Source organism: Lissotriton helveticus, chromosome 12 (assembly GCF_964261635.1).
Source record: "Lissotriton helveticus chromosome 12, aLisHel1.1, whole genome shotgun sequence".
In the NCBI taxonomy this organism is placed as follows: Eukaryota; Metazoa; Chordata; class Amphibia; order Caudata; family Salamandridae; genus Lissotriton; species Lissotriton helveticus.
Window position 1 is genome coordinate 314912357 of NC_136073.1, and position 22212 is coordinate 314934568.

Below are 22212 nucleotides of genomic sequence, written 5' to 3' on the forward strand. Positions count from 1 at the left end.
TGTAGATCAACAGCATCCATAGTTAACGCAGTGCACTCTAAAACACAAAACACTGAACCACAACACGTATCTGGAATGTGATTAAGGGTGAAATGCACCGCTCTCCTCAGACTTCAATTCCCTCAAGGCTGATGTGGATAACCTGAAAGTTTGTTGTGGACCTGGATTTCCGGATCTACATTTCATTTCCGCCCTCTGTTCAGTCAATCACAGAAAGATTTTTCATGACCAGTATGCTGGGGCGTTAGTATGATACATTAAACACAGCTTCCCTATTCCGGCCCGATCTTCCAGCACACACTACAGTGTACTAAGATCGCTTACTCTTCGCAAGTTTCTCAAAGTCAGAAACGGCTCCCTTACAATGTGCAGTCCCCTTCATTTCAGCTTTCAGTGCACGAAAAAATACTTCACATCACACCACAAAAAACAAAGCTTTGCTGCTGGTGCCTTTTGTACGAAGGTCTAGTCTTCGAGAAAACACAACACCCCTCTTTACGTGGTTTAGAGCATCAAAGATGTTGCAAAGAAATGCAAAATTAGCGGCCAATGTAGGCAATAAAGATGTTTGAATGCTCCAAACAACCTGTTCAAGAACGGAAAGAGCTGTAGGCGGTCCATGTTAGCCACGCCCATCTGATGTCAGCCAGCCCTCATTCCATGCAGCTGTGCCCTACAGTTGGTACCAGCTGTGAAAACAACTCGTATACATTATGCATTAGCCCACTCCACTTGTGCGCTATTAACAGCCATGATAAATGCATATCTAGGAGCAGGCAAACTCAAGAAAGCATTTGGCATAAGATCAACACACTCCTTTTACTGTGTACTATTCTGTCTTTTGTTCTGTGTGCGCAATGGGTACTGAGTGTGAGAGCTTTGAATAACATTGCAAAAATAAACAAAGACTTGTTGTGCTCCAACCTCTTCCATCTAAGGATTAGTGAAACCTCATTAGGATTATCACCAGCTTTAAAAAAAAATATTGCTGCAAGGACTGAGGACACAGTTTGGCCCACTAGCAACGTTAATGAGGCTACTTGACAGCAACACAAAGTCATTAAACATTAGGTTAATTTTCATTTACCTCCATTTTAGGTCAGGGATTTTACAGCACAACTTGCAACCAGACCTATTTCTTACAATATATATGGAGTGGGCTTTCAGCCACTCCCTTCAAACACTGGCTTTTTTTTTTTTGAACCGGCCTCTTTCAGCCACTGACTTGAGATTTTGCAAATATCACCATGGCTCAGCCCAGTGGAGTAGTCCTCTCTCAGCTTATACTAACAGCTAATGTCTGTACTGTAAAACATTAGGGGTAATTTTAGAGTGAAAGATTCAAAACAGACAACTTTTGTTTATTACATTTGTCAAGCTGGAATATACTAAGACAGTGTCTTCATCAGCACAATAACCTGCGACCTATTGGTTTTGACAGTACTTGTTGTTATAATTTTCACCCCAAGTACATTTCAAGGTCTGTTGATATTTCATTCATTTTCTTTTCAGTCCATCTCTTCCTTTGACTTCCCCTGGCCCGAAATGGGAAAAGGTACTCGAACAGCTGCACTAACAGCCAGTCCACAGTATGTGACGGCCAATAGTTTCGTAAAGCCATAGCTGACGATTCGAGAGGGTTTATTGAACTAGAGACAGATCTCAAGATGGTGTGCTTTGAGAAATGACTTGTCAGGGACAGATAAAACATTTGCTGCACGTTAGGTTTGTGCAAGAGTAAATATATATATAAATAAGATTACATTATACACTTTAAGGCATGGAGAGAGTAAGTCAATTAATCAATCAATAAAAGTGTTATTCGATTCTTACAGAAAAAAATCATAAAAGCAAGCATACATAATTTCATATTTGTCTATCCTTAAAAATATAAAAACTTTACTTTCAAAATTCCAAACAAGAAGTAAATTACATTTGAAAACAGAACCATGTATTTCATTGATTTCATACCATAATCAACTTTCTGCATTTAATTACACTCTTGAAAAAAGATGCAATTGGTGAAGTTAAGCATTCATTTTCTAAGAATTGCAATAATAGGAATGCAGGGGTGACATTGTCTCCTGCACAGTACCTTTAAAATTGGTAAAATCCATATTTTCCTTTGTGATACATAAAATTTACAAAATAAAGTTACGTGCATTGTCGACTGCGGGGAACTATTGTCACAGGGGCAATTGAACATCGTTTTGGACCAATCATTCATTACTGGGTGTTAGAACTGGGGGTCTCTAGTTGGCAATGGTATACACTTTTGACCAAATAGGGACCCTTGCTTCTAAGTCAGGTAAAGGGGAATACACTATTGGATAACCCCTGCTCACCCCTTTGGTAGCTTGGCATGAGCAGACAGGCTTATCTCAGAGGCAGTGTGTTAAGCATTTGGGAACACATACAGCAATACAGTGAAAACACTACAAATGGACAACACAGGTTTTACAAAAATAAGTATTCTTTATATAGACTTAACACAAGACCACGAACAACAAAATCCACAATACTGTACTTAAAATAGACTTACAGATGGTAGAAGTCACTTAGTTCAAGTTGATGATAAATGTGACACATTTCTCACAAAAGTACCTTGATGCGTTACACAAAACAAACAAAAAGTTTGCAGGGAGGGAGTTCCTTGCTTCGGGGGAGGTGATGCGTCGCTCCTCAATGCATGCCCAGAGTAGGGGATGCGTCGGGTTCCTTACCGGAGAGGAGGTGATGCGTTGATTCTCGTACTGCATTCCGGTTACGATGGGGCAAGATGGCGCCTCGATGCGATGCGGCAATCCGGTGCAATGCAATAAGATGGCGCCCTTGATGCGATGCAACGATGTGAAGACCACGTGTGCACGCCCAGCGGCCGTGCGGCAAACTCTGTAACTTTGGAGCCGCGACAGGCCCTGCGACACGCTTCTCCAGTGATGCGGCGGCGACCCTTTCGATGGCGACACACTTCTCTGGTGATGCGTCGGTAAATAGCTACGACGAAGGCACGCTTTTCTGGCGATGCGGCAGCAGCCTCTGTGGCGGTGACACACATCTCCGGCGATGCGACGGCAACAGCTGCAACAAGCATCTTCTTGTTAAGTTGCGCTTCCAGCTCCCAGCGACAGGCTGGCTTCTATAGACAGAATTCCCAGCAAGAAAATTCAGAGAGGAGCTAGTGGTGAAGTCTTTTGTCCCTGAGACTTCAGCAGGAGGCAAGCACAAGTTCAAGCCTGTGGAGAAATATTCTGCAAGATGATGAAAGTTCTTTTAACATTCCTTCTCATCTCCTTGGAAATTAAGAAACCACTGCAGGCCAACACAGCACACTGGCAGGGGGGGCAGTCCAAACTCCTGCAGCTTCCTTGGTTATACTCCTTGCAAAGGTTTGTCTTGTTGTTCCAGAAGTGATCTAAAGTCTTGGGGTCTGGGTCCCCATATTTATACTGCACAATCCTTTCTCCTCTGAAGGCAGAGGGTCCTGTACCTAGTCCTAACCAGTTCTGTGCAGTCCTGGAGCACTTTGTGTACATGGCTCCTTCTTCCCTTTGGCAGGGTGGGCCAGGGTCCTTCAGACACACCACATGAGGTGGAGCCAGCATTGTGGAAGGCAGGCACAGCCCTGTTGAGGCCCAGGTGCTACTCCTCCCACCCATCTGCATGCAGATAGGTCTATTCAGCCTTGTGCTGACTCTCCCTGTCTCCTGGAGCCACACCAGCCCTTGTCACTCACAAACCAGACATACAATACACAAGCTAGCAGAGGCAGGCTGGATGGTTAGCCAAGAAAATACCTACTTTCTATAAGTGGTACTTTCAAACACAGAATGTTAAAACCAACTTAACTAAAAGATGTATTTTATCACTCTAAGTTCAGGCATACTAAATTCGAATTTCTACCATGTTTCCTTGGTCAGTTAGAATTATAAGAGGTTATAATCAAGCAGCACATTCTGGCCAATGGGAACAGGTAGCCTTGCAATAGTGAACAAATAAAATGGCTGTAATTCACTATTAGGACATGCCACACACATCAGGGCATGACCTACCTTTTACCTACAATGCACCTTGCCCTAGCCCCTACCTTAGGGGTGACTAAAATGTAGAAAAGGGAAGGTTTAGGGACTAGCAAGTAGGTGCACTGGCCATTTCGACATGGCAGTACTAGACTGCACACATGCCCTGCAATAGCAGGCCTGAGACACACTTTACAAGCTGCTTCTGTGGGTGGCATAACCAGTACTGCAAGTCCACCAGCAGCATTTAATTTACAGGCCCTGGGCACACATGGTGCACTGTACTAGGATCTGACAAGTAAATCACATAAGCCAATCATGGAGTTACTAATCAATACATGAATTTACAATAGGGAGCACTTGCACAGTGGCATTGAATAGCAGTGGCACAGTGCCCAATGCATCTAAACCAGCAAAACATATTAAAAACAGAGGAGGCAATCAGTAAAAAATAGATGGGAGACTCACGCCAATGGTACCAGGTCTAACACTGGGAAACTAACTAAATGATGAAATATCCCAAGTCTGAAGAGAGTCAATACCAGCCTTTCATAACCACTCAATGTGAATTTTAGATATGGCGGCATACTATAAGTGGTAAGTACTCGTTGATTGGACTGTACCAATGGTTTCAATGCCTCAGCTGTGAATCTGGTTTTCTCCAGGTGCGTCATGCAGTTTCCTTTAAAGTCTTACATGCTAATGGAGGTTATAGAGGCTGGGTCATCAAGTTATTCAGGATGACCAAGATCATTCATTAAATTCTTTATGTATTTTAACCATGGGATGTTCAATGCCTTTTCTAACTGATAACAGGACTAGTGAGGCAGCTGCGGATTTGGTAAGGTTAACGTAAAGGACAACCACATTCTGCTTTCAAAGCATTAAAAATTACTTCAAAATCAAAAAGTACTGGCAGCCACAAACAAGCATCACAAAAAGGTATTCATCAATCACAGACAAAATAAATTTCACAGTAGATCATGCCAAACAAAAGATAGTAAAGACATGCTTTTATAAAGTGCTTCATCCCACACACATGCATTTCTAAGCACTGTAAATAACAGGTGTTACTTTTATCACATTTATTTTACTCGGGTATATCACCTCAAAGAATGGAAGGGGATTCATACTTGTGACCAACTGATCACTACTTCAGTGGCGAGCGTTCAACTCATTGAATCATCTATGCTAATGTAATGAAGCCTACAATAGTGAGCAAAAAAACACAAGAGTGTGGACAAAAGCATTTTGTTCTGAGACACTCACACATTTTAGTTCTTACCAACAAGATAGCACAAGATGTCTGTTGGTAAAAAACCCATTGTCTGCTTGCAGTCAGCATAGAAACGGACCATTTTTACCCATGGGACTCATTTGCTTGTTTTTTATTTGTCAGCTTGTGTGGGCTTTACCTCCTCTATTTGTGTTTGTCCCCTCCACTGGAGCATTACTCCTTTTACCTGGGTTTAGCTGCCTTTGTGGGGGTTGGATGCATGTGGGGGGCTGGCCACAGGCCCTGCAGCCAAACCCCTGCCACACATGGTCAATGGAAGTTCTTGGCATATGGTGATAAAATATTAATTTACGTTATAAAAAAAAACCTCCAGAAATTCACTGAAAAACCCCAAAAGTTTATAGTTAGGTGAAAAGTTCAATAACAACATTCCATTTTAACCCTCCGGCCATCCAACGTCACAGTGGGCGTGTGCGGAGCACAACCGGGGCCGCCCGAAACATGCCCACTCTATAAATCACCTGCACCGTTGCAGAATTTGCGCTGCAGTCAACGGGTTAAACAATAAAAAACAACAACAATCTACCACTTATAGTTATCTCAAGTAACTGTAACTTTTGCCCTATGGTAACTATAACTCATGCCCTCACCATGCACTGTTTATTACCCCACATAATACATCATTCATAGCATCTTCTATGACTTCATTGATAATATCCCTGCAACATTTGCAATACAATTATTTATGAGAAAAGTGCGCATGGTGGCGCACGAAAATAAACTAAATATAACTTACAATTTAAAAGTCCATGATCTTGAATGAATCCACACAAAAAAATCAATCCATCAAAATAGTTACAAATTAGCCCAAAATATGCTAATATTAAAAATATAAAAACAAATCCGCACAGATGAAACCACAGATTTTGAACCCATAAAAATACAGAAAAAACTAATGTAAAAAAATGCTGCATAAAACATTCAAAATTAGCAACATCAAGGGACCAATTACGATTTAAGTCAGAAAGGCTCCAAACGGTATTCTTATTCTCCAAATCCGATTCAGAACCTATGTTTCTGACCGAATCCGACACATTTCCCACCAATGGATTACAATGCAAGAAAACCAATTAAGCTGTCCGATTCGGTTCTTATCGGCATTCGGACAGCCATAAGTCGTTCGGAGCCGAATTGTATAGCTCTATGTACACGGTTTCCGACCGTGCGATTACGAGGGACGATTCTGACAGACATCCTGAATCAGTCCGCCCAACACAAAACGGCTGTCGGAATCTGACTTTGGGGGCCGGTAGCAGGCCCCCCCCATCACCTGAAGGCTGTGGGGTTACCCCTCTTTCCAAACATGTACAGTGTGGCAGGCACCATGATGAACCCGCAACTGGGTGGAAGATTTTCCTGAACCACTGCTTTTTTCAATGGGAGCCTGTGTTCTCGTTCGGAACACAGGTCCCATTGAAGTCAACGCGAGTCTAACTGAACACTATTTTTTATCTGCTCTTTACACCTTCCCTCTGTTGATGTCACTGAAATTTCTGGACACTTCTACATTTACCAGAGGTTGCCTCGGGTGAGGCAGGCATATAGCACGTCATTTGATTACCCGATGACTATGCCATGACGCTGGATAAGGGGCGGATAATAGATATATACCGCATCATAAAGATCAGAGCGTCTATGAGGGTTTTCAAATATAACCAATGGTTTTAGTAGATACCAGTGTCCATTCCAAGTTTGATTGTTGAGTATCTATACAGGGGAACTGAATGGACTTCAACTCCTCTTCCCTCACTTCTGATGAAGGTCTTTAAGCAGCGTGCAGCTGCGGGAATAGAACACCCTTGCTAAACTTTCTGTAGCAACCAAGGGCGTACTTTTGGAACAGTGAGCAGGGAATGATGGAGAACAATAGTGGTCTGAGCTTCAATGGAAGTGACATTGACGAAATCCTAGCAGCACAGCCTTTGTTGCAAAATGCGGATTTAACACAAGCCATTTCGCAGACTGATGAATGGGACACTTTGACCAACAAAAAAAGGGAACAGATCCGAACTGCCATACATGGCATTATTATGACCGAATACCTCAGATGCAAAACGGCACCAACAGGCTTATGGGTATACAATGCACCCAGAATATTTCTCCACGATCTTGCTTTTCGACGAGATTGGTCATCCATATCTTGGAAATGCACCTTAGACTATCTAGTTCTTAAAGTCAAGACAGCCAAGAGACTATCAGAGGCACTACTAGTGGAGATACAAATCTGTGAAAATGAACTGAAAAAAAGCATCAACCCTCTGGTCTACAAAAAACGCCTAGAAGAGATTACGAAAGAGATGGACGAAACACAGGAATTTCTAATGCAAAACAAACTACAAAAGCTGGCTAAGGACCTAAAAAAGTTTAGCCAAGAGCGGATGCATCCGTACTCGAAGGAGGACTATACGGCAACAGATAAAGGCTCTGATGCAGAAACAACTGGGTGGAACTCTTCTGATGGTTCGGAAGGAAGCTCAGAAGAATCAACGCCGAAAAGGGGCCGTAACAATTTTAGATTTCGAGGCCCGCGCAGAGGAAATAGATGGCAGAGACCACCATTCTTTCACAGGAATCCAATGCCCTTTTTTCAACCTTTCATGCCTCATTATGGTGGGTGGATGAACCCCTACAATCCAGGTATAGAGCAGCAGCCACAAATGGGGAATCACCAGATGCCTAACACCACTCACTTACACCAACCACAACAACCTTTTTTAGGAAGAGGCCAAAATCAATCACGGGGCAGAAAGAAAAACTTAACCTGGCAGGACCAACAACCCAATGTCCAAACACGCAGTATGGCATCAGCCCAGACGGGCACGAGCAAAAATAATCACTAATTGTGAATCTATCAGAAATTATCCTGACAAAAGATCAAACGACCATCCTTAATAAGGGTCTCGGTTTTGTACCAACTCCACCTTTGGATCCCTTCAAACTCAAATGCGAAGTTTCGGAGTTTTGCCGAACCTTGAAGCTGAAAGCTTTTTTTGATGGGTCTCTACCTCAACCTAACGAGGGTGATACTACACTGAGAAGAAAATCAAAATTTTCCCCACCGACTAACGCTGTTCCTATAGAAATACAAACGTTCGAACAGGCCCTTCTGAAAGGGATTGATAATTTGGAAAACAAGAAAAAAACTTCTCAAAACCTTAGTAATAAGGAACGACGAGCCCTTGAGGAACTTAGAGACAATGACAATATAGTCATAAAACCAGCTGACAAGGGGGGAGGGGTGGTTATTCTGACAAAAGAAGGATATAACCAACAATGCCTGGTTTTATTATCCGATGTGAACTTTTACAAAAGACTGGAAGAATCAGACCCCACTGAAAGATTGACTAATACCATCGCGATAATGACACATGAGGCAGAGGTCAATGGATGGATATCAAAGAAGGAAGCTGACTTTTTGACACCCAAAGGACCCAAAGTACCATTCTTTTACTCATTACCAAAAACTCATAAAAACAAGTCCCCCCCCCCACCGGGACGCCCGATAGTTTCGGGTATTGGTTCGCTGCTTGAGCCCCTATCCAAGTTTGCAGATGAGTTTTTAAAACCACTAGTCCAGAAGACGCCGACTTATCTGAAGAACTCCCGAGATCTCCTGATTCAGATAGCAGATAAGGATTTCGACCCTAACACGATGTTACTAGTTGGACTAGATGTCGAGTCCCTATATACAAGTCTGCCCCAAGATGACACCATGCAAATGCTTGAAGATCTTCTCTTTATGGAAGACTGGCCACACAAGACCCCCCGTCATTTCATTCTGGAATGCTGCCGATTGGCCTTAAAAGAGAACTATTTTGAATACAACGGTCAACTCTTTCTACAGTGTCATGGAACTTCCATGGGCAGCGCCTTCGCTCCATCGGTAGCTGGTTTGTACGTAGGCCAGTTTGAGCAAAAATTTGTTCTAAATGATAACCCATAGGTTTCCAGTATATTATACTGGAAACGCTATATCGATGATATTTTGCTTGTTTGGGATGTCAACAAAAACCTGACTACGTTCATGGAGTGGTTAAAAGGAAAAGACAGATGGCTTAAGTTTACTTTCACTTCAAGCAACCAACAAATTGATTTCCTAGACCTAACAATCTTTCCTGAAAATGGCAAACTAGAGACTAAGACCTACACAAAACCGACGGCTAAGAATAGTCTCCTATCATATCAGAGCTACCACCCACGACCCCTCCGAGACAACCTCCCATACAGCTAGTTTTTACGACACAAACGCAACTGCAGCAAAGACAGTGATTATAGACTACAAGCGAAAGATCTAAGCGACAAACTACGAGCTAGAAATTATACACCTTCAGTAATCTCCAAGTGCAAGAAACAGGCAAAACATCAGCCTCGAGAATGTCTTCTCCAAAGCAACCATAAGGAACCAATTAAAGACCTTGTAACCTGTGTTACCACCTACTGCCCGGCAACCTATGATGTCCAAAAATTGATAAGGAAGAACTGGCGGATTATTACATTGGGCAAATACAACTGGCCTAAACCAAGATTCGCAAATAGGAGGACTAAGAATCTAAGAGATGTGCTAGTCCACACACGTCCAAAGAAAAAGTTAATTAAGTCCTCCATCAGAGATGTGAATATGGCCCCCGTAACCGGCCATTATCCCTGTGGGACGTGTGGAGTATGTAAATTCACCAACACTACAAAAACATTACAACTCACTGATACCTTGGTTTGGACCCAAAGACAACATACTAACTGTAATTCCACACATGTGGTATACTTAGTCACCTGCCCCTGCCAACAAAAATACGTAGGGATGACCTGTAGAAAGGTGAAATGGTGAATAGGAGAACACAGGAGCAACATTAGACTTAAGAAAAACACAACAAAGCTTTGTACTCATTTTGTTGAAGCAGGACACACATGCGATGAACTAAGATGGACCATCTTGGAAATGCTCCATGATAAAAACAACAATGCAGAACATATATTGTTCGAAAAGGAACAAAGGTGGGTGAATCGTCTCAGAACCCACTTAACAGGGATGAACGATAACATCCCATGGCATCAGTTTTATTAATTTAGCCTTGCACTTGCTCACCCTGTCAACGTGAAGGGGAGGATGCACGATCTTTCCACCCAGTTGATACATTCCATGGTGAGTATGACCACTCAAAGAATATGCAAACGACATCATATTCCTGTAGATAGTATCTCCATGGGAGCATGTGCCTCAACTTATCTCTGTATTTAAGATCAGCGCAAGTGCGTTAGTGCCCGCGTGTGCAGATTGCATGTACCCACCCCAGACACTTGGTAAAGCTTGATTCGAATGGCAATACATTTTATCACACATCGTCTTTTAGACACTGGCGATCACCCAAAATAGTCTGCTGGAATTTTGCAATTATGGTTCTATCGACAGTCAGACAACATTCATTTTAAGTTAGTTATAGTAACATTAGATTGACCTGTCTATAAGATCCATGAGAGCAACACCACTTTGGCCAACACTTGGGCAAAAAACGATTATAAGATGATAAAAATGACCTTTGGGCACTACGCTTGGGGATGGTATCAATAAAGCTTTCAGTTTCTATTTTAATAGCAACCATCTTTGAGGTATCATTTTTGCTCAAAACTAGTCCCTCGTCTATTACCATGCTACTAGCTAAAAGCGGGGAGGAGTGGCCCCGTCTCAACCAGGGGCAGAGTCAGCACAGGGAGCATAGCAATCTCCCTCACGTGGGTAAGAATGGCGTTTTAAGTATGAAGACTGCCGGTAAGATTTCTCGACGAATATGCAAAACGGGGCCCTGCTAGCAATATTCTATGTCTTTACTATCCTAGCATGGACCATATAATGCGACCCTAAGCACCCTGATGAGGAGAATTTTACTCCAACAAAAGGTATTTAAAGCTGGGTACGTGTTTGCATTACGCGTGTGAAATTGTTCACTGTTGCAGCGCATGCATTTTGATCCCTGCGTGACTGGTTTACTATGGTATGCATGAAGGGCATTTTACGATCTTTAAAGCTCTACCCACGGATACAGTTGTATATTTCAGCAGGCTCTACGATGTGAGAGCACATAGATACAACAACTCACATAATTTACTGTTGAGACCAGTTACCTGTAACCCAGGCTAAATATCTAGATTTTGTTTAATTGTGACATACAGTGTCCTTGACTCAGACCTACTTGTTCTTCTCTTTTTACCTCAATACTGTTTTAGTGCTCACAATATTTTGCACGTAAGAAGCTCTATGCAATATAAAATGAGCGTTTAATCTGTGCTATATGCAGTTGATACTTACTCATGAAATGGATGAAATGGATGATGTTTGTTTATGATTCCACATTGCAGGAAATTGAGTATGAGAATTTCATACTAAAATTTGGAAACTACACAAGTTGTGTGAGTACCACTATTGTCTTTGTCTTATCTGTCCTGACGAATGCTCCACAGACCTGTTAGGGCCAGAGGGAGCTGAAACATGTCGACCTACTCTAGTTACTCGGTTACCCTATATATCGCAGAATCTTTTAACCAATAGTGCCCACCTCGTTAAAATACATTTTGTGTTTGGTGAGACACTATTTTTTATCTGCTCTATACACCTTCCCTCTGTTGATGTCCCTGAAATTTCTGGACACTTCTACATTTACCAGAGGTTGCCTCGGGTGAGGCAGGCATATAGCACGTCATTTGATTACCCGATGACTATGCCATGACGCTGGATAAGGGGCGGATAATAGATATATACCGCATCATAAAGATCAGAGCGTCTATGAGGCTTTTTAAATATAACCAATGGTTATAGTAGATACCAGTGTCCATTCCAATTTTGATTGTTGAGTATCTATACAGGGGAACTGAATGGACTTCAACTCCTCTTCCCTCACTTCTGATGAAGGTCTAACTGAACAATGTTCAGAAGCATAGTGATCGGTCGATCGGACTCGCAGAAACCGATTCGGACAGAAACTATTCCGAAACTGATTCGGTCAGAAGAGTTTCCGTCCGACATTGTAAACCCCTAAGTGTTGCTTAAAATATAACCAACCTTATTTCCTTTAATAAAAAAAACATCTCAAAAATAGGGAAAATCCACCTGCCCATCGAAAAACCTACATAAAAACACAATATACAAACCTGCACAACACAACTATCCCATACTTCATAAACTCTACTATAAGATTGACTGCAATACAAAAAACAGATAATATACATTACACTACATATACCACAGTAAGGAATACTGCATTACGAAAACTCAAACCGTAACATAACAAATATCTACAAACTGTAACAAAACTGCATTCATTTTACTCTACCTACCCTAACTACGTACTCCAGCATCCAAAATGTAGCTTAAAGTTAGTTGTACCCAATATGTTGAGCAGCAATAGGCACCAGTGACCAACAGAAACCTCAAACAGCCCAAAATAACATTAAAAGGATTTGAAAAGGAAGATAGCAGTGAAAAGATTGGACACTAAATGAATTTAAAAAGATAATACTATTCATGTATAGAAACCATTGGATAATATAAAATAAGGTTACATTTTAGTTTAGATAACAACAAATGTAAATATGTAATACATTTGTAAACACTGTACATGTAGAAAAATGCTTAAAAAATATATTAAAAAGTATTACAAAATAATTTTACAGTAGTTATCAAAATATATTAATTATACATTTTTATAAAAATGTATAAAAATGTTAATGCAAAAAATCAAATGTGCTTGTTGAGAAAGAAAATAAAAAATTATGTTGGAAACCATTTACTGCAATATAAGGTGTAGGCACAAATAGTTATTTAAAAACAAACTAATACAATCATTAAAAAGTTAAAAAGAAATGTAAAAGTATACTTATATGTCTGACAATTCTTCTTCCTATATAAAACTATTATTAAAAAAGGAATGTGTATATGCTCTTTATAAGGACAAACTAGTAATATAACGGAATCCAACATTACAAAAAATAGCCACAGTATATAAATACTGTATGTTATTCTCATTACAATTTATGCTACAGTGAAACATATTATACATATAAAACATTACACTTACTATTCTTGCTCCAATCTAATCTACATTGGGGAAAATGCTGGACTTAAAAGGCATTACATTTACCATTCCAACTCAAATCTAGCCTACCTTGGGTTAAGTGCTGGACATGAATGGGGTACATTTACTATTCCCACTCCAACCCAGACTATACTTGGCAAAGTGTTGGACACTGAATAGGTTACATTTACTATTCCCACTCCAATTTAAGATACACTGGAGAAGGTGTTGGACTTTAGAGGTGTTAGAACTATTAGCCCCACTCCAATATACAGTACACAGGGGAAAATGTTAGACCATGAAGGGATTGTGTTTACTGTTATCACTCTGAACTGAGTTGGACTTTCAAGGGGTTAAATGTATTATTTCCGCTTCAATTAAGCTGCACTGGAACAGTTGTTGGACTCTTAAAGGCCTACATTTAATATTCCCGCACCAACCATAGGAATGTTGGGGAAGGAGCTGGGCACTAAAGAGGTTATATTTACTATTCCAAAACCAATCTAAGCTATACTGGGGAAGGTGTTGGACTTTAAAGGAATTACATTTACTATTCTCACGACTATTAAAGAAATACTTAATAAAAAATAAATATTTAAATTACATAATATATAAACTAAATACAATTTAATAAAAAAACGCATTTAAATATATACACCAATAATGAATATTCTATCATTATATAAAAATAAATTAGTACATGCAATTACTATTTTACACACCTTTATATTTATGATTAATGTAATTGTTAATTTTATTATTTTTTAAGTATTTGAATCATACACAAAATTAAACTTAGAAATCAGTTAACACACCAACTACTAATAGGTTTACTTTCTAAAATATTTGTGAAATATATGTTTATTGTTAATGTATTTTCAGAGACATAATTTGAAAACAAAATATAATATGCAATATTAAATGATTGCAAAATTAATGTAATTGTTTTTTTTCCCTAAACCTAACATTCAAAAACATTGCATTTTAGATACGAAATACATTATGCTTAAAATCAATAAACCACACAAATGTTATATATTTTTTTAATTATTACATTTGAAAATAGAAAAATTAAATAACCATCAAAATCACAACTTTTTACATTCAATAAAAATAGCACGATACATATTTAACACATTTGTCTCCTTTTTCTCCTATAAACAATACAACCATCTACTTAAAAAATGCACTTTAAAATTAAAATAATTGAAACAGATTAATACATTCAAATTGTAAATACAAATATATGTTTTGCTTTATTAAAAAAAAATAACCACACACTTAATTTGATAAAAATTACGCAATATTTCCAACTCTATATGTTTTTCAGACATTGTTGTGTTCTTGCCCAAGTTCTTCTCCCAGAAGCTCCACATTCCTCGTTCTAGTCCATCTGCTTCTCTTACACCACCTCTTTCTCACCACTGTTGCTTCCCTCGCCCTCTATATTGCTTCCCTCTCATTCACCCTTTGTGTTATTTCCATCCCCCACTCCATGTTGCTTCAACTTCTGTTTCCTTGTGCGCCCTCAGTGTTGATTCCCCCAACTTCATCCCAAAAAAAAAAACAGTAGGACACCTTGCACTTCAAAAAAAATTATTTTCTATTCCAACGTTATTTCGTTAAATGAAAAGCGCTCATGGAATTTTGTAGAGCTGCAGCATCCAACATTTGTTGCTGCAGCACGTGAAATTTTGTAGGCATAGTCATAGCGCCTTTTTTAAATGTACTCTTTTGCCATGATTCACAGCATCGGGGATGTTGTACAGCAGTGCTAAAACACATTGGCAGAGCCAATAGGTCCTAAAGGCGAAACCATTCAGCTTTGCCATGGCTTGTTTGCCTCTCTCATGCCACAATACACGGAATCTGGTAGAAAAAAACATCGATAAAAACATCACATTTCCAACATGTTAATTGCAAAGGTTAGGACAGCAATATTACAATTGTATACATGCTAATGCTTATTACAGTAACATTTACTATTAGTTGATAAATTTCACCTTCCATTATATATACATTGAGAAACATTGCTACTTTGAAGTACTGCAGAAAGGCTTTGAAGTCGACCACACTTTTCCAAGAGTTGTGCAAAGTCCCACATGAATGCTGAACTCCTGCTTCGCTAATAAAAAATGCTTTTGCTTTTATTATGCCAAATACTTTCAGTGGAGCACGGCTTTGTTACAATCTTGAGGCTTTCAATTTGTGAAACTGGGTGGTCTGTTAACGAACAACTACTGCAGGATAGCTCAGTGAGTTAAACAATCGCCATTGAAATATGCGGTCATCTGCAAATCACACATTTAAATACTGGCAGGGTTGACACAGCTTTGCTTCAATGTGATGTTGGTACATTGGGTGCCTTTACAGTGAGTTATACCAACGCTTCCTCAAATATGGATATCGGTAAACCACATAAATTCACATGCATAATCCTGGAGATAATTGTGAATATGGGGTAGTCAACTGGTAGAAGGATTTTCCTCCATTTGAGCTGGTTTCTCCCTTAGACACACAAATATGAGAGAAGAGATCTAAGTGGAGCTCTCTTGAAGGCACTTACTCTTTCATATTATGATTGATTGCGCCTTGATCAGTGCTTTTTTTGTACCAAATCGTCACCACCAATGAAAAACAAAAACAATATATTGTATTTTCTGCTGAGGTGTGGTACGTTATGCATTAAAAATAAATGTGAAAATTGTGCTTTTGAACTTTTTAAATATTTCTTGATGGCAAATTTAAGAAAGAACGAATTAACTGAAACATTTTATACCGAGACAAGGTGCAAGGCTTTACGGTCTCAAAAGAACTGTACATAATTCCGAAAAGTAATAGCATGCAAGGGTGGATCACCTTATAGATTCCGCAATGCGAGCGCTCTCCTTTCTCCTGTCACTAGACAACCTGCCAATGAGATAAGTGTAATCTAGGCCACTGCAGAAGACGCTCCCGACAGCACTGAGCAGTAGGAGCTTGCTGTCATCTGCTGATGCATTGCACAGTGCTCGGCGAACTTCCTTCATTATCTGTCAATAAAGAACAATATACATTCACGGCCTGACAAAAGAGCAACGACTTTAAACACTACATTACAAGGAGGGTCACATTATTAAATGTATCAGTCGAACTGATGATTTTCTTTGTCAGTGTGAGCCCATGATTATCATGAAACATTTTACTGCGCATCACGTCTGACAAATGTGTTTGAGCAAGTGCGACAGATCGAATTGAAGACATTGATGTGCAAGGGTTAGTTCTGCCAGTTTTGTAATGCATAGATTTGTGCACTGGGATGTGACTTTTTTGCTTCTGGCCGGCATGGTCGTCATTTCGTTGGTTACTGGTGGAGGCAACAGTGAAAACTGAAACTAACTAAAACGGAAAGGCGACGGGCTGCATGTGGGAGGGGCCGAGGTCTGACGCGGTAATGATCCACCAATATGTGCCCCCCTTCAAGATCCGCAGCCGCAGCGCCAATGTCTGTCCCCAATACTTAACTCCCTGATGCAGCTTCTTGCAGGACGGAATATGGAGACCAGTAGGGAGAGGAGCAACAGCGGTTTCGTGGCGAGGGGCATTGCACCCCCGCCCGCTGCGGCGCTAAAAATGAAAAATGAAATGGCAATGAATTAATTCCATTGCCATTTAATTTTCATGTTTAGCAGCCGGGATTATTAGGAGCGTGTTCAACTGGAGGAGCAAGATGGACCCGCTAACGTGCACATGTTACTTTGGCCGGCCCTCTTGAACCGGCCAAAGAGACATGCACACTCTTCAGCTCTTCACTCAGCGGTCTTAGACAGTTGGGAGGAGACCAAGCTAAAGGACCTGAAGGAATGTCCAGCCAGGACGCTCCATCCAATCCTGGTGCTGCTCTCATGCCGGTGAGAGTAGCGCCAGGATTGGTTAGTGGAACTTCCAGGAGTCTGGAGCCTGCAGAGCTGACGGAGGAGGGACCGAAGAGGACGTCCGACTTGCAACAGGCAAGGTATGTGACTTTATTATTTATTATTTGCCACTTGCCTTGCCTGCATGCATGCACCCACCACTCGCCTTGCCTGCATGCATGCACCCATTCACCCACCCACCACTTAGTTGCCCGCCCGCCCTCCCGCCTGTCCGGTGCACATATGTGCCAGCTTCCCCTGGAGAGGAGCCAATGTACCTCCAATGGGAGCGACAAGCAGTAAAGACCAGCAACAAGACAACTAAGGTTCTGATCAATAAGCTACTCTCCAAGTAAATCAATCAATCAAACATATTTTTATAAGCCGCATTTCTGAAGCATAAACGTTTCAATATAAAATCAGTGCAAAGCATACAGAATACCTATAATTGATACTGCAACAATAATACATATATAGGTATATATGGAATTACAATATTACACTTTTACTTAATTAAATAAGTTGTCAAATAAAAGAGGCAACCAAGCAGCAAATCAAAGGATTATGTAATTGTAAACATCACAAAGCTGGTCTAGGACGGGAAAATGTAAAAACTTTGAGAATTGGCAATAAAACCATTCTTCTGGGTATTTGACAAAAGGAGCAAATAAATATAATATGTAAAGATGACTGAACAGAACTACCATCACAGAGGCATAGGATCAGGTCCGGTAAAGTGCTGCATTTAGCAGGAAACCCAAACAGCAAGGGTATAAAAATTGAATCCAACCATGTGAGAAAAAATTGCTGCTGCCTAATTAGGACATAGGAATCAGTGGAACTGAACTAATTCGAGGGATGTAGCAGGTTATGTATTGGATCTGCTAAAGCAACAGTGAATCAACTGTTTGATAAAATGGAGGGCATTAGTATTACTGTGAATGCTATGGGGGAATTCGGAGGGATGAATAATACAGGTACCTACAAAGGTGGCAACAGACCCCAACTAAAACATGCAGCTCCTGTGCATCCTCCTTAACCCCTTCGATGCTCAAGCCGAGCTCAGCTCGTCTTGACGTATACCTCTCGCGTGCTCATGACGAGCTGAGCTCGTCATGACCACATCCATTTCCATTATGGCCCAGCACAGCAGAGGAGCTTCTCAAGCAGCCAAGGTGTTAAAGAAGGGAAGACCAATGCCAAGGCTATTGGGAAACACATCATTCGCAAACACTCAACAACAATATCTGGTTCAGTGGCAGAAAGGGATATGCCTGGAGCAAAACAAGTCTGATGGTCACTAATACCAACAGGACTTAAAGGTATACTTCCGGTAAGTCATTGGGACAAGAAGATAAAGGGGTTCTGGATAACCAGGAGTCTATGCAGGGGCGGGTCCTTCGCAATGGCAGAGGAGAGTCGCCCCACTGGCTCTAAGCCAACAGGTGAAAAATAAAAAGATTACCTAAATCATTTTTTATTTCATTGGCCTACTCTGAGTCAGTGCGTTCAGGGACGGGTGGGAGGGGGGAAGAGGAGGCTATATGCACTATATGAGTGCACATATGTGTTTGGCTAGGCATCTCAGGTCGGCCAAACACACAAGCACACTTTGGTTTCTCCAGCCCAGCTGCATTGGACAGCAGGCTGGAGAAAGTGCACAGACTCCCTGGTCTGAGCTAAGCGTCTTTTCAGCCCCCTCAGACCAATACCCATATTGCTCTCAAAGCTTGAGAGCAGCGTTGGGATTGCACAGGGAGTCTCTCCAAGTGTATGATGGGAGCCTGGGACAAGGAAGAGAAAATGAGACGTGACACAGGAGGCGGCCGCAGCTCCAGGTAAGAGTTTATTAAACATGTTTACTATTAAACCCCGTGCGCTCCCCGCGCTCCCTTACCCCCCCTGCACATGCCACACCACCTCCTCATTGTGGCAGCCGCCAATCAGTCTATGGAACAATTTGTTTCATGCTCACTTGGGCCAGTCATGGATCTCAGCAATGGAGAACTAACCATAAAAGCTACATCATGTCTGAGGATGTTCAGCCAAATTTGGAGAAATCATGGGGAATTAAAATAAGGTCTCTGTTATTCTCGTAGAAACTAAAAAAGACAGGGAGGATAATGAGGGTAGTAAGAGAGAAAAAACACGAAAATAAGATCATTCAGCATCTGCATTTACACCTCAGACAGAAATCTACCCTGCTATAGGGAGGCCTGAGCAGCAAATCGCAGAAGGAAGACATTCATTCACTGCCAGAGGTCCAACAATGACTGGATGAGGGATCTATCCTTCAGGCAATCTACAAGCTATTCATCACCAAGAGCAATAAAACATGCAGACATTATATTCTTATCAAGAACAATAATCAAAAGCCTCAAGCCTATAGTGAAGTATGTAAACGTTTACACCGCTGAGGTGAATCAGTTCACAGTAAGGACTGATGAGATTGAAAAAGTGGCAGGACAGAAAGCACAAGCGGTGGATGACCATGAGAAGTCGCTCGTCAATATACAATGAAGCATCAGTACCAAGGAAATCAACAGAGGTGAAATAAACTATGAATCATGGGGATCGAGAAATGTGCTGAAGTTTCTGTCCTGAGGAAGTTTATTGTCGAGATTTTTCAGCAAGCCTTTGCCGAACTCACCAAATGTGATTTTGATAAGCAGATCCAGCACGCTCATCATCTTCCTTGGCAACAGAAGCCAAACACAGCGAATGCAGCAAAACCACACAGTACTATGGAGAGAGAGAGAGAGAGAGAGAGAGACCAAAAGCAGTTTTGGTACTTTCTTTATCGTCATTTGGTCTTCCACAAAGCTTGTCCCAATAATCCTGATAAAGATTGCTCTATTTCCACTAGGTATGATTTCTGCCAAAAATACCACTGTGAGGCTCTGCAGATTTAGGCAAAAGATCACCTCCCTCCAAAATAAGGGGGCACATGCCAAACATGAAGAGGATAAAGTACTGCAGATTGTTGAGTCAACTGACTTCTTTTTACCCATCTGAGATTAAAGCACAGGAACTACTGAATGTGTGGAAAAGATAGTCATAATCTAATAGGGTATTACCAAAATATCTAATACAGACAATCTGGGTTGGTTAATAGATTCTCCACAATTTATAGCAGTTAAGTTTCCACATATGGGTGTTTGCAATTTGAGTGTAGGAAATTCGGGGTAAGCAGTGAAAAATATGGGGGCAAGTGGCAGACTCTAGGTTAGGGGAACCCAATTGTTTTCAATTTAGCACAGCCAGGTTATGGATGTTTTTTTCTTGTGGGTGGGGGTAAAGGTGGGTTCAGCAGGGGCTGGTTAGCAGAGGAGTGAAGGGCCATCATCAGGAAAACTGATTAAATTACTTCATTGAAATTACAGGAAATGAAACAGGCATCAGGATTCTGAAGGCTCAAATGGTTATGACTGAAGTCTATATAAAACCATGAAATGTAAAAGGAATCAATGTGGCCCACAAAGGACAAATGGACTAGATGAGGTGAAATGTATAGCAGCATCAATAGTGTGTTTTAAAGAAACAAATTTCAATGCAAAATACCACATTCCTTAGTCACTGGGCATCAAATAGTGACCTCTACCCAGCAGAATGCGTCAGTTGTGGAGATGGCTTACTGTTTGAGTCTGGCTGGTAATGGCAAGTCCTTTGTATAATAGCTATACTATTGACCGATGTGACATTTCACATTTGTCGGGCCTCAAAGGGCTCATCATAGTCTGCTCTATATATGGGCCTAGGTCATATGAATCACATATATTCATTTTCTTTTGCACAGAACTCACCACGTAAGAATGATAAATGATTATTTGTGGGGATTTTGACTGCCCATTAAGCAGGATTAGAGAGGTTAGTAAAAACAGACCTACTAGCATGAGGAAAGTTTGTGTATCTATTATCCATCTCATGCCGATATAGAGATTAGTAGAGAACTGGCCCCTTCTGGAGGGGAATGACCCAAGCTATACATTTTACTCCTATCCACATAAACAGTATTCCCAATTAGATGTATTTTATGCTCCAAGGAATTAGTTGCATGGTTTGAACACGGCTGAATCCCAATATGATGACAGAGAACAATCTTTGATCCTACTGATTAGCTTTAGTTAACGTAAAGCTGAGGAGAATCAATGGACATTTGATTGTTCACTCTTATTGGACTCTCAATACAGATGGAGGATGAACTAGATATTCAATGCTTTTTGGGATATTAAAACAACACTTGAAAGGGGTTTTTAGAGATTCAGATCATTCAGGCGCGCTACCTCAGTTATACGTTACAGGGGTTAGATTGACATGTAGGTATGTAGTGCGTGAAGAGCAGGCGGAAAAACACCCTTAACCGTCTAAAAAGTCACGGGACTAAGCAAATATATACAGTTATGCTCTCGCTACTACAGTAAATTATCACACAAACAGTACAATGACTGGTAGTTATTCATGGAGACAGAAGCAGATTCTTTGGTGTGTTCTTGGTGACAACAAGAAGATGTTTTATTTTCTCCAGACTCTTGGAATTTCATACAAAGCCAGCCGACACGTGTTTCGTCGTGTACAGTTGAGTCAACACGACTCTTCAGGGCTGATGATACAAGAATAACATATGCAGATTTACTTATGCAGCTTGTCTTGGTCACATACTGCAAATGGTGACAGAGTGCAACCAACATGCAGTAGTGCCGTGCGTCTGGGTTGGCACATGGTGATCGTGTAAAGTGGTGAGGTCACATACTTAGAAAGTATGTCACCCCCGGGCTGTGGGTGGTTGCCCTGGGTGGCGGTCTACTACCGTGAGGTCTTGTGGCATGATACTAAAGTGTGTGGTCACATCTAACTCAAACACGGTGATCTTGCACTTTAAAGGATCGTGCGGTGGTGAGTCGATTGAACAGTTAAAACTGGTGAGCTATTGTGTAGGGGTG

General features: G+C 41.0%; 1 protein-coding gene across 1 annotated transcript in view; it reads right to left on the reverse strand.

Annotated features, from left to right (window-relative positions):
* LOC144797587 (chromodomain Y-like protein 2) overlaps positions 1-22212 on the reverse strand; it is a 625531-nt gene that overhangs the window by 181091 nt on the left and 422228 nt on the right. The window contains exon 4 of the mRNA XM_078668253.1: positions 16239-16411. Coding sequence (XP_078524379.1) covers positions 16239-16411 — 173 coding nt within the window. The remainder of the gene's footprint in view (positions 1-16238; positions 16412-22212) is intronic.